The 13,870-nt window shown below is 26.9% G+C and overlaps 1 protein-coding gene across 1 annotated transcript; it reads left to right on the forward strand.

The window, feature by feature from the left end:
- Positions 1–7,749: 7,749 nt before the first annotated feature.
- Positions 7,750–10,836, forward strand: LOC101505934 (uncharacterized). Its single transcript, XM_004510312.4, has 3 exons — positions 7,750–7,922; positions 7,995–8,174; positions 10,221–10,836. The coding sequence occupies exons 1-3, from the start codon at positions 7,862–7,864 to the stop codon at positions 10,526–10,528; spliced, it is 549 nt and encodes a 182-aa protein (XP_004510369.1). The 5' UTR covers positions 7,750–7,861; the 3' UTR covers positions 10,529–10,836.
- The last annotated feature ends 3,034 nt before the right edge of the window (positions 10,837–13,870 follow it).

Here is a 13,870-nt window from a genome sequence, read left to right on the forward strand (position 1 = left end):
AATCCTCTCTAATAACATTTTAAAATAAATTTTATTTAACCTATATTTAGAAATTTAGTAACCTCACACCACTGCAAATTCACTCATCGCTACAAAGTGTAGCTTTTAGGTAAGCATAATTTTTTACGGTGATTTCTAACAAAAAAATTATATACAAGTTAAATAGGATAAAAATAAATTATATTTACTTATATTTAAGATAAAATAATATAATTTATTTTTATTTATATTTAAGATATATTCCCTCCCTCTTTATTTATAAAATAACAACAACAACAACAAAAAAGTAAATATGCGTAGAATCATAAATGAGAGGATTTTCCGGAGAATTATTATTGGAGGAAAATATTATTTATTTCCAAAGCTGAGGTAGCTAGATAGTAACAAATGTTACCTATCAACAATCAAATTGCTCAGACTCCTCCTTTGCAAATTTTTTACTTATAAAATTGATTATGATATATTTAATTGATATTGAGTATAATTAATTTTATTTTTAAAGTTGATTTTAATTTTAATTGAAATTTATAGTTTTTAAGTTCAAATGTGATATTTATATTTAAATTTATAATTGTTTAAGTTACTTTTACAAAAATATATTTAAATGTAAATTATTTTATTTTTAATTAAAATTAATTAATTTAAATTAATTTTTGTCACTATAAAATCAAATAAACACCTGCATTTCTTGAATTCTAAAATAAATTGATCTAATTCTAATCACGTATTTAGCCAACTCACTTAGATGCACCTTTTCACTACTCTTATCATCTTTAATTAGCAGTTTAGCTTATCTTTTTCTATTTTATTTATTTATTTATTTTAATCATTGTACTAATCTGAGGTCATTAATTATATTGTACATAAAATAGAATAAAAAAGTAGTAAAATATATAATTTAAGTTTAAAAACATTTTTAATTCCTATTTTCAATGAAAATAAAAATGTACTTTTCTTGTTTTGTTTTACAAATACGAAGGATCTACAACTTAATTTAAGACATATTTTTTATAACGTGTTATATTTATTAATAATATAAAATTACATTTGATGATGTAACGTATATTTTGAAGAAATAAGTTTAGATTTGATGAATGAAATTGAAAAAAAAAATAGTTTTAACAAGGTTGTGGTCGAATTCAGCAATAAACAATATAATGTTATCAAACGTAATTTCAGATCATTAATAAAAAAAAAAGACAAATTATAATAAAAATAAGTTTTAAAATCAACTGTGGAAAAAAAAATGGAAATCTGTGAACCATAACAATTATAATATCTCAAAATTAATAATAAATAAAGTAAAATTATGTATCAATTAAAATAAAAGGAGAAAAAGTGTATTTAATCTTAAGAGTATGAAAACACAATGTTGTCTCCAATTCAAACATATCTAAGGAAAGGAAATAATGTTGTAAAAAGGATGAGTTTGCCACATAGACTTTGTGATATTGTGGCTAAGCATTTGCATCTCGAGCCAAGTCACCATCATTAGTAATCGGATTTGGTAGGGTCTATTCATATTTTATCCAACAAAACAAGTGGTTACTAATATGTGTGGGCATAAATAAAGTGCATGTTTAAAGAGGGACCAATTGTAATTCTTATCCATCATCAACTTAATGTGTAATGTAAACCAAGCTACATTTTGATCAAATTCAAATTAAGTGTGAGAGTATTAGATTGGAGTTATAATTAATCAAGTTCATTTAAACTTAATGTTGTTTCATCAAATTAGGCGAGTGAATTGGAAGGTTTTTATTTTTTTTTATTTTTTTTTTAATATAAATGATGAAGGTGTTGTTAATTATTGAGTCTTACTTTTAGATAAGTTATATTGAATATTAATATTCTAATAATAATGGAGATGGAGTTCTACACGGCAATAAAATGTAGTCAATAAATTATAAACATGATAGTGTTTGTCACCTTATCATGTAGAAAGAATCAAGTACTCATAGTGTCGTACATCCTAATACTAAATTGATGAAAAATTAATATTAAAATGCAATTGTTTAAAGATGTGTCAACAAGGATTTCCTTTTGTTAAAAGACCATCTTGTCATTTTCTTTTTCTCTAAGCTTCCTTTAAAATATGTGCATGTATGCACTTTGTTTTTTTATATTGTAATATATGTACGGTGGAGTTTGAAATTGTGATCATTCACATTCAAATTATAAGACAAAAACACAATTTAATTTCAGCATCGATTGGTTATTGATAGATTTGGGTTTAAATTTATCGATTCAACTAAAATTGATCGTAGGATATTTTGATTTAATTTTAATCAATTATATCTTTCGTTTAAATATATTGTGAATAAAACAGTTTAACGAACACGACAAGTGGATTATTTATTCAATTCATTAATATATATAAATCACATCTATTATATATAATTCATTTGGTCTATTTTTATCTAATTTAATAATTACTTCCACTTTATTTTCAATAGTTTTAATTATTCAAATTTTGGATGTTTAGTCGATTCAATTGATAAAATTGTTTTTAATTAATGGTTGTAAGAATTTAGGGTCTAAATTTTAATGTAATTCATTTTTAGGGTTGTACATTCCATTGACTTAAATATAAAGCTACTAATTGATAAATAATTATTACAATAATTTAAAATTTAAATTATTCTTTTACGGTTATAAAAGTTGATTTTCAAATCAATTAGTTTTAAGATGTTCGCGCCTAAAATTTAATACGTTGTAGTGGGTGAGAAAAAAATCAACTATTATAAACTTTTTCTATATGCATAAAGATAGATGCAACAATGCTATCTTTCTCAACATGAATAAAATTGGATGATTAGCCATAAAATTAAGATTAAAATCTTGATTTTGGGTTGCATAATAAAGAGCATCAAGGGTCCCCTTATCTTTTAATGTGATGTCTAACCAATCACTCATTTGTTTCCCTCTCATCTCAATCCCTTTTCTTTAAGGCAAATAGATAGCCACTTGCATCACTCTCCTTAAAAAATAAATAAATAAATTATAAGCAGACATTCATTTCATCAAAAATAAATTTGTCCATATTCTTGAGATCCTATATTTATTGATTATACCACTCTTTTATTGCAAGTAATTGAGATGCACCTTTCATCACATTATGCCTATATATATATGACCTTTAGCTGGTCAGCAATTATCCTTTTTATTTTATTTTTTTTTAATCATTGTAATAATATGAGATCTGAAGTCGTTGATTGTACTATACCTAACTCATATGTCATTTATGAAATTAAAGGAAAATATTCTTTAAATAATAATGATATTTCCTAAGTTCCTAACTCTTTAACATCATTGGAAGTTTCTCTTAATATACATCTTTTTCTAGTGTTAGTAAAACATAATTGTACTTCTCTTTTGGTTAAACTTGATTGAGACCCCCAAAAAAATGAAGGTGGTTAGAACTAGTTGGCATGGTGCATACACTTTTGGTTCAACTACCATATAGTTACTTGAAATAGGATTTTCCTCTAAGTTTTGAAACTCCTATAGACCAAACTTAAATTGCTTAAATATAACTCAAGGTAGGATATCTTAATTTCCTATGATTTTTGTTTTGTTTTGTCTTTTTGGAAGTTGTAATGGGACCACCCCATGTTCTAAAATCTAAACATTTTGCAAAATTTTGTTGAGTGTCATTTCACATTGATACACAACTAGACAATGCCAATAAGGACCATGTTCCAATTAATCAAACTAACCGGACACAAAAGATAGTATTGTGTTAAATAGAAGTTTTATTCTTTAATTAATATTGCAGCAAATTAATTTTATGCTTCTTTTGGTGGGAAAGAGAGACTATATGTTATTTTTAAAATGTTGGACCACTATACGTGTTCTAAGGGGCACATAAACACTTTCTATTATCTTCCATTTTTTATGAAATAAAAAAGAGGATGCATTGTAGTTTTGGCTTCTTTGTTCTGTTTGCACAAAATTGTTCAATCGTTTAACTAAGCTAGTTCGAACACATCCCACTAAAAGTTCAAATAGATGGAGGAGAATGATGAAAGACGGATAATCTTATTTATTTTTAGAAAAAGAAAAATAACAACAATAAAAAAATTAATTAAAATATAAAATAATTGAATGACATAAATAACATGCCAAAATTTGAGGCGAAACATAACATAGTTACTCTGTTAATTATTTGTTAAAGAATATCACTTCTTTCTTTCGGAACTTGTATTCTCATTCTTCTATTTTTCAATTTTTTGTGTTGCTTTGCCACTAAACATATGAATTTGGAGTAGTTTTTTTAGTATCTTATGAAAAAATATCTTTTTAATAAAAACACACATTTTACTGATTTTCAATGCATTTTAAGCCTTTAAAAATAATCTAAATATATTTCAAATAAAAGAAATTGTAATGAAAATCTACTCAAAAATATTTATGAGAAATCTGATTATAATGAGTATGTTGTATAGTTAAAAAAAAAAAACTAATTTTTATGATTGTAAATAAACACCACTTAGCTAATACTTTACATAAAAATTAAAAATCTCTAAAAACAAATTAATTTTTTATACAACATAATAGTTAATTTTTTTCAAAAAAATCCTAGACAATAGACCCTTATCCCCAACTATGGGCTTTGGCCCATTATTTCTTATTTCATTTTCTTGTTGATGTAAAACTAAATGTCAATTTGAGCATCTCTACTCGAGGAGGGACCTACCTACTAGCCTAATAAATAACACATTCAATGTAATATGTAAGAGGGTTATCCTAAAATTCCTCCAACAAAAGGATAGACAGAATATCTGCCCATGATTTTTATTTTTTAAATAATATTATCTTCCTATGCAAAGGGAATACCACTCTTTTTATTTTTTATTTTTAGATTTTTTTTTTGTTGAATGAAAAGAATGTGAATGTCATATATTGAGCAAGAAAGCTAAATACCATTAACATATCCATATGAAACTATTAGAATGGTTGTTCTCCGATGCCTATCCAAATGAACAGCCATACTTTGTTACAACTTCAGCATATAGATAACATTAATCCAAATCCTCTTTTATGAGTCATTATCTAGTTGCTTCTGCCTTATCCTTGATGTTACAACACAAACTCTATCATCAACACATATACATTCTCTTTGAAGAACTTAAATTTAATTTGTGGATAAAATTTAAGAAATCAAAGTCATATCCAAAGGGACACAATTTGTTATTAGTTGTTGTCACTTCAAGTGACTAGCTACACTTTTAACTTACAATACAAATCTATAATATTTTTTTTTCTTCAAATAAAATGGATCAAACAATTTGTGGAAGATTTTCAACCATCCTTATGAATTGTTCTGTCTGTCTGTCTAACAATGAAGAACCAATATATGTTGATAAACGAGGGAACAACTTACACCACTAATGATCAATGGTCATTATTCTTTTACAGGGAAAAAAAAGTAATTGCTCTTCTTTGCTAGATTATGTTGTTCCAAAAATGAAAAGCAGTAGTTTTATGGAACATTGTAAGTTTTACATTGTTCCGTACTTAATTACAAAAGAAAATAAATTATATACCTATAGGTGTAAATCAATTTTATTTTGACATCAAATAATCTCACTCCATAATTAATAAATATCATTTTTAAAAACTACTAAATCAATGATTTTTATTTATTATCAGTATAAAATGATACTTTATAATTTACATTAACAATGTATATCTATTACACTCGTTTTGAGCCAATAAAATTTTAAATAATTTATCATGTATCCCCACATTTATACTTATACTCCCATAAATTTTTTAAAATGTCAAACATATCCTTGATTTTTTTTATTTTATTAATCCAAATTAAGGTTTACTAGAATTTTTTTTAAAGTTTTTCAGTACAAAAGATTTTACCTTCTCTGGTATACACTAAATTTTTAATTTATTTAAAATAACTTATTTTCTTGAAAAAAGTTTTCTAAAGTGTAACTACTTTATCGGAAAATTTAAAAAAAGTTTACCGTAACTTGGAAAAAGTTATCCGAAGTATATATTATATACTAGAAAACTTAAAAAAAGTTTTTTGGTGGAAATTTTTTTACAAATTTTAAAATTTATACGAGGACAAAAATATTATTTCCTTGTATTCATGAAATAAAAATAAAATGTAAGGGGTATAGGGTAAAATTTTCTAATATTTGATACTAGCTTTGTAAATTATTCTTTGGCCCAATCGACTTTGTAAATTATTCTTTTGTAAATTTCTTTTTTTCTCTCTTTGTTTTTTGTTGCAAATTTGGCCCGGATATTTTTGAGCCAAATGGCACAGCACAAAAGGATTTGGGCCAGCAAAGAAAAAGCCCAATCATCTACTTGAGTAATATGTTTACTCCATTTTTTTTTCGTTGACAAACACAATGTTTACTCTTGATCTTTTGCATCTGTCCTTAAATATGTTTCCATTTGTTAACCAAAAAAAGTCTTTCATTTTCAGAGAACTGTATTCTTAAGAAGATACATCAAAATTACAGCACATGGATGATAAAGAATTACGAGTAAAATCTATACTATGAGTTCGTATGAGTTAATCAGTGGTATGAATGTGTTATATATGCCTTATCACAATGATAGGGTATAATACATTCAACAACAAAAAACGATAGATATATTAATATGGTCATGAATAATCATCAATAAATTTGACATCACCACAAAGAGATATAGTTTGGTGTCAAATATGAAAATGGATTCATTGTGGATGATACGTAAAAGTTTTTACACTTAATTGTTTGAATAATCTTCTAAATTATTATATAATAATAATTTTTACTCATCAAGTTTCAGCTATAATTCTAGTCTTATTTATAGTAACTTGAACATGCAAAACAACTTATACTTAATGAAATCGAAAATAAACATTCTTTTAGTGCATAGTTACTTAAGTACACAAAAATAATAATAATAGTTAATAGATCAATAAAATTGTGAAAACCTTTATATTGTTTGAGAATAGTTCTAGATACGAAGAAGAATATCGATAGATGTATTGTATTAAAATAAGATGACAAAGATCAAGTATGGAGGAGATTCAATACAAGCCTTCAAAATCAACATTATTAACAATTCAAATTGGATGTTCATGTATGCCTTATGAGTACAATATCTAATATATTGAACTATGAAGCACCAATACAAACTCATTTAAGAAAATAAAAATAATTTACTTTAATTATATACATTAGCCTTGTGTCAACATCAAACATCAACACTTACCATGCATCTGATACACATTCAATCTGAAGTGTCTATTATATAATATTAAATATTGATGGAGTGAGAGTAATGATTTTAAGATAAAAATAAAAAATGAGTATTGTTCTATCAAAACCAACATTTATTTTAGTGAAAGTAAGTATAAACTATTTGAAATAAATAATCAAAATTAATGTTTGTTCTTTTTATTTTTCATATTATAGTTTATAATTTTTTTATTTTTAATTTTTTTAATTATATTTTATTTTATTTTTCTTCTTTACTACTTGACAACTATTTATTGAATATTGACGTCACAACTCAATGTCAGATCACACTAATAATATTTTATGGGATATGATATCTAATGATGTAAGTATGCCACATCATCTAACTTAAATGAATTTTATGTTTTACATAAGTATCAAACAAATGAATTTTTGTTTCAAAGTACTTAAACCAAAATTTACATAAAAAAAAAACATAAATTACCTTTAATATATATTTTTCAAAATGAGTTTAAGAAAACATTCCAAACAAAAAAAAAAGTAAAAAAAAAAAAAAAAAAGAAGAAAAGAGTTTGGCTGCATTGCATGGGAAGAAGAGTGTGATCTGGTTAAAGTTGAAGCTGAAATTGAAGAAAAGAATGAGTGAATCTGATTCTCATCAATCTTCTCCAAAGCTTTATGCTCACAAGCCTCGAAAAGGTTAGTACATTTAATTACTCTTAATCTCTCTCTCTTGTTTCGATTCATATTTGTTTCTGTCTTTTCTAACAGCGCAACTGAAGCAATTTCGAGGTCAACAGAAATCAAACGAGTTCTCTTCGCCACCGGCGATGGGGACTCAATCGGCGTCTCCTCCTCCTCCTCCTCCACCGCCTCCGCTCAAAGAACCCTTTGTTCGGCGCTACAAGTTCCTTTGGCCTATGCTATTGGCTGTGAATCTCGGTGTTGGAGGTAAAAATTTGTTTTTTGGGTTTTTTCTTTTGACCCTTTTTTATGATTCGTGAAATTTATGAAATGGGGTTTTAATTTAATCAATTTATTGACTGTTGTTTACTTTTGATTTTTGGATTTGTATTTGTTGATGTGTTGGAGAGTAATCAAAGTTTCCTTTTTATCTCTTTAAAATTGATAGCTTTAGTTCTTTGTTGATTGCTATTGTATTATCACATATTGGTCATAGAGAAGGTGTTGTTTTCTAATTAAATATGAAAATAGGAAATGAAAATAGATTTTTTTTTCTCAAACCAAGCGAGTATGTAGAGATTGAGATTAATGAGCTGGAAAGAGATATGCTATATGATGGAACATTATGACACCATTTGATCCATGAATTGAATATTTGATTCTACTTGTTGAGAAATGGGGGAGGCTAAATTGAAACTACAAGTTGGGTGTTATTTGGTTTGGCTGACCCGTGATTGTATGTAAAATAGTCTTGAAAATTGATGTGTTGATATCGGTTGAGGCAGGCTGGTTGATATGATGCTCCATTATGCTGCATCTGACTTTGACTAGTTATTTGTGAGGGTGATTTGTGAGTGAGTGAGATCATAAGTTATGCAGTAATGTTTTATTGGGGATGTGGGCTTAATGATCTTCAGATTCTGCTAGCCAACATTATGGCTCTTTTATGAAAGGCCAAAATAGTAGTGGACAAGATAGAGACTGATAGACTCTTGAGCCTAATATAGTGACTGATGTTTAAGTGCCCCGAGATATGGAGGGTATGCTGGTATTTGTGGAGTAGAGGAGACTTGGATCTAGGTTCCCTGTAGTTACGGGTTCACATGTTTTCCGCAATCACACAATCATAACCATCATATTAAGATTGGACGATTCATGTTCCGTCTTGGTATTGGAAATCAATTTACAAATTCGGAACGTGGGTATCAGACGGTTCTCGGTTTGCTTGACTTAGGGGAGAGATGGTTATGCTAAGTGGAAATTATGTGGGGCCTAGGAAAAATGAGACGAAGGGAGGCAATTAAGAATAGGGAGGGGACACGATTTTGTAGGATAGCCACATAATCTAGGTTTAGTGCAGTTTGGATCTGCGGTGACAAATTTATTTTACTTAAAATGAGTTGAATGAAAAGTGGTTTACGTTTGGATATAATTACGTAAAAGTGAGTTGAACAATAAATTTCAGTGTAAAAATCACGTTTAGACTCAAAAACTAAAAATCCCAACCTTAAGTTAGAATCAATTCTGGAGGTAAAATCAATTCTACTCGAGAACAACCTATTAAAATCAATTTTACACCTCTAGAATTAATTCTTGTCTTGGGGCAGGAAATTAGCATTCATCAGCTACTTCTTGTGTTCTTCCTTCTATTTCCTTCTTTGCTATTCTGTTTATTTTCATCTTCTATCGATACACTCATGTTTCTGTGATTTGAGTTCAATATAGTATCCTTTTGTCTTCTTTGGTGTTATTCTTGTTTTGATTATTATTTTCTTAATATATAATAGCTGAGGTTGTTAGTAGCCAGTGTCGTTAAATGGGGGGCATGGCACTGCCGTTCCGCCACGGCGTGACGTATTTTTGGACAACTGCTATAGGCAATTTGTGAAGGAATGCCTGCCATGGCAGTGCCATAGGCCACAACGGTGTTTTTATATGGCTGATTTTGGGCCTTCCGCCATCATTCTAAGATCTGTTTACTAGTTTCCTATCATTGCAACTTTGAAGGTTTTATGGTTTTGACAATCACTTTTATGATGTATAATTTTCTTTTTATTGATTCATTCAAACAAGGTTTGACCAACAAAAATAATCAAGCACATACCTTAATAATGTTTAGTACTGTATTGGACTACAATTTGCTGTAATCTTATAATTTCATAATTTATCAATAGATCATCCTATATACAGATTTGCAAAAGCTCTATAGTCTTATACTTGTTAAAATTAAAATTTCCTAATTAATATATGAAAATCTAACCTATCCTGGACTTGTTGCTAGATATTTGACTGATCAATGTCTGAATTCTGTAGTATATCTGTTTACAAGGACAAGCACAAAGAAGAAAGATACCGTGGAGGAGGAAAAAGACGCAAGTCCCGATTCAGTTAAAGATACTACAGCTCCAGTCACCGAGACATCTGTGTTCCTGCCACCAACTGTGAATCCTGTAATCAAAAGAGAACCAATTCCTGAAAACCAACAACGCGAACTCTTGAAGTGGATATTGGAAGAGAAGAGGAAGATCAAACCGAAAGATGCAGAGGAGAAACGGAGAATTGATGATGAGAAAGCTCTACTTAAAAATTTAATTCGGTCAAAATCTATCCCAAGTATCTAATGACGATGTTTCTCTTGTCGTTGTTCGAAGGAAAAAAAAAAAAACAAGAAACTTTTTAATTTGAGTATACTTTAGTTGATTCCTTCAATCGTTCTCGTTTCTGGCTGCTTGGTTGGGTTGTGAATTTTAGATTGTACATTTGTTTAGATTTGATTTGAGTTAAAAGTCCCCTGATGTCATAATTTGTCATATGCAAAATTTGGGTGTGGTTTGTTGGTTCTTTCTTACTAGACAGTAATACAAGAAATCAACGGCAATTTATGTATATTACCTGTGTTCTTCTATAAATGTCATGTGCATTTCCTATAGCCTCATTTGTTATATGAATAAAGCAAGATTTGAGTTACACTTTACAACCATAATTACATGGCAAGTGAATAGGTTGATGAACAAAATTTACTTGGGTAATTTAAAGCATCAGATTTGGATTGGAATTACAATTCTGCAGCCACAACGAACTTTTAATTGCTGAGGTGTGTGTTTGGAAGAACTTATTTGGACTTATCTTGACATAAGCATTAAGCTAAGTGTTTGAAATAGTTTATGAAAAACTATCTCTCCATATATCTGGATATGTAAATCGTTGAGTTTAATATTAGTAAGAGTCTTACATTAGAAGAAAAATTAAATATTTAAATTCCTCTGACTTCCTTCATCACCCAACAGTCTTTTTCTATTATCATCAAAAGCTTTTCTAAATAACTTGTTGTCATAAACTGTTTTTTTTTTTTAACTTAAATAAAGTTTGCTTTCATTTTCTCTTGGATATTAAACATAGTTTATAAGTTCTTTTACAATAAAGATTTTTATTATTTAATAAGCATAAATTAAAGAAAGAGAAAATTATTATTAATTTAAGTGACTTATTTTACATATAAAAACATGTAGGAAAATTTTGTCTTGTACTCCAGCAGCTTTGGTAAGAGGATCTTTATGGTCAAGCCATTGTATGAGTTGTTGATAAATACATTGGGCATCCCCTCATCATCAACTTGTCTCTCTTTTAATATAATTTGTTATTTCCAACTTCCAAAACCAAGCATATTCTCCATGACATGAGGTGCTTAATAGCATAATCAACAACTTCAAATTTGAGGGCAGTGACTGACTATTTGAGATGCACATGGGCCTAATGTAAGCAACCATACACAATTCCCCAAAAGGATATGGACATGGAATTGTATTTTTTTTTTTTTACTTGGAATTGTTGATCCTTATAATATACTACTCTTTGATGAATTATAAATAAAAAGGATAATTGAAATTTTGATGTATCTAATTTTAATTTTTATATATTAATTTTTTAACTATTATTTTTATTTATATTTTATTATAAAGAGATTATTCTATTTTTCATTTTAGTTTTTATATTTTTTTTTGTTTCCAAATAATCTCTAGAATGGCAGTTTTTTTCGTTTTGATAGGTGATCTTGCTTTTCGAAAATTAAATTTTATTTGAGGTGTTTATCTTTAAACTAAGACAAAAGCTGAACAAATGATTTGAGTTTAGCATTATAAAAAGGTTATATAAAAAACTATATAATCTAGAAATCGGCCACTGTTGACTACAGTCAAATAGTTCAATCAAAGTTGGTATTAAAATACAATGAATTATTCCTACAGAAAATGTGAAGGTGATTTTTCTTCGATAGCAACTTTCCTATACATTTTTATACATTAAAAAAGAATAAAAATCATATAGGTTGTATAGATTGTTATAAATAACGGAGGCACCACTGCACCATTCGTTTTAACTTTACATTTAATTTAAAAAATATAATTAGATAAATATGGTATTTGTAATTGTAACTAATTGGATATCTAAAAAATAAAAGATTTAAATATAATTTTGATAATTGTCTTTTTATTTATTATTCTTTTTAGTTATTTATTTATTTTATTCTTTTATATTTTATAAGTGGTATATTTTAATTATTTTTATTATAATCTTTTTAAATATCTATATAATTATTAACACGAACTATTAAAATCAAATTTTAAATCAATTATAAGATTAAGCATGTAATCTTAATAAAAACTAAATTAAATTAAAATAAATATAAATAATTAAAACAAATATTAAATAATAGATAAAAAACAAAAATATATTTAAACTAAAATCATGGAAGATAAAAGAAAATAGATGTTATACGAATTACAATGTAGTTCCAAAACATAACCGTTTGTAGAGAGGTCTCAAAATAGACGTGCTACAAATTACAATGTACTACATCATGTTACTATATGAATATCAAAGAAATGAGATAGAATGGAATACGACATATCTCATTCTATATAATACTCCAATTTGTTTTTCTCCTCTAATTAAAGGTATAGAATCGAATCATCGTTTTTCAATTTCTATTTCATCATTAAAATCACGGAGATTAACTTAAAGATTTAAATGTACTTTTGATTTTCTTATTTAATTTAAAATACAACTGTAGTTCTCTATTTCTAAATATGGGGACATGTTTTTATAACGAGTCATATTCATTAATGATGAGAACTTACATTTAATGATGTTATATTGGTGACTTGGACAAAAAAAATCACTAATACTCCTTGACCATTTTTTTTAGTTTCATTGGTTAAATATAAACTTATTTTTTTAAAGTTCAATATTTCAAGTCAAAATTAACAATGTCACATCATTAAATGTAATTGCTATCTTATTGTGCGACACATTATAAAAAAGATCTAAATTGGATTGTGGAATAAAAAATAATCATAAAACATGTGAAACAAGGGACTAATATCTAGAAGTTAGAAACGAGGGGATTGAAATCTCATTTTGGTTAGATTAGAAGACAAAAAATACAATTAAATTTAATTAAAATTAAAGTTGAGTCAATCAAGAGTATCTAAATTTAAAATCCGACTAAAACAATCTTTTATCATATTTTAATTACCACTCGATCAAACTATAGATCATTGAAGTTTATTTCCTCGAGATTATTAATAAAAAATATGTGTGGAGGTTTAATGAACATCCAATTGTAGTTTTATTCTTGTTTGTTCCAATTAAAGGAAAACATTTAAAGACACTATAGTTAGATTTATATTTGTATATATTGTTTTAAAATTATTAACAGATTCTTAACTCTATCTCTTATTAGTAATTTTATGAGTCAAATTGATTAAGAAAAAACAAATTCGAGAACATAATTCTTACTAATAAAAGATATATTCAAGAATCAAAATGACTAATAAAATACATATTCAAAAATATTTTTTGTAATTTTAATAATTTCAATCACAATTTAAGAGATAAAATGATTGTTTATCCAATAAATTTTTACACTTCCGGAGGATAATTTTAAATTCTTAAAAAAAAAGACT

Source organism: Cicer arietinum, chromosome 7, assembly GCF_000331145.2.
Source record: "Cicer arietinum cultivar CDC Frontier isolate Library 1 chromosome 7, Cicar.CDCFrontier_v2.0, whole genome shotgun sequence".
NCBI classification, from domain to species: domain Eukaryota; kingdom Viridiplantae; phylum Streptophyta; class Magnoliopsida; order Fabales; family Fabaceae; genus Cicer; species Cicer arietinum.

Excerpts from the sequence above, each read along its gene's own strand:
- LOC101505934 (XM_004510312.4), top strand. The coding sequence starts at position 7,862 with ATGAGTGAATCTGATTCTCATCAATCTTCTCCAAAGCTTTATGCTCAC. Across the intron at positions 7,923-7,994 it reads TGCTCACAAGCCTCGAAAAG|CGCAACTGAAGCAATTTCGA; the intron begins GTTAGTACATTT and ends CTTTTCTAACAG. Across the intron at positions 8,175-10,220 it reads TGTGAATCTCGGTGTTGGAG|TATATCTGTTTACAAGGACA; the intron begins GTAAAAATTTGT and ends TGAATTCTGTAG.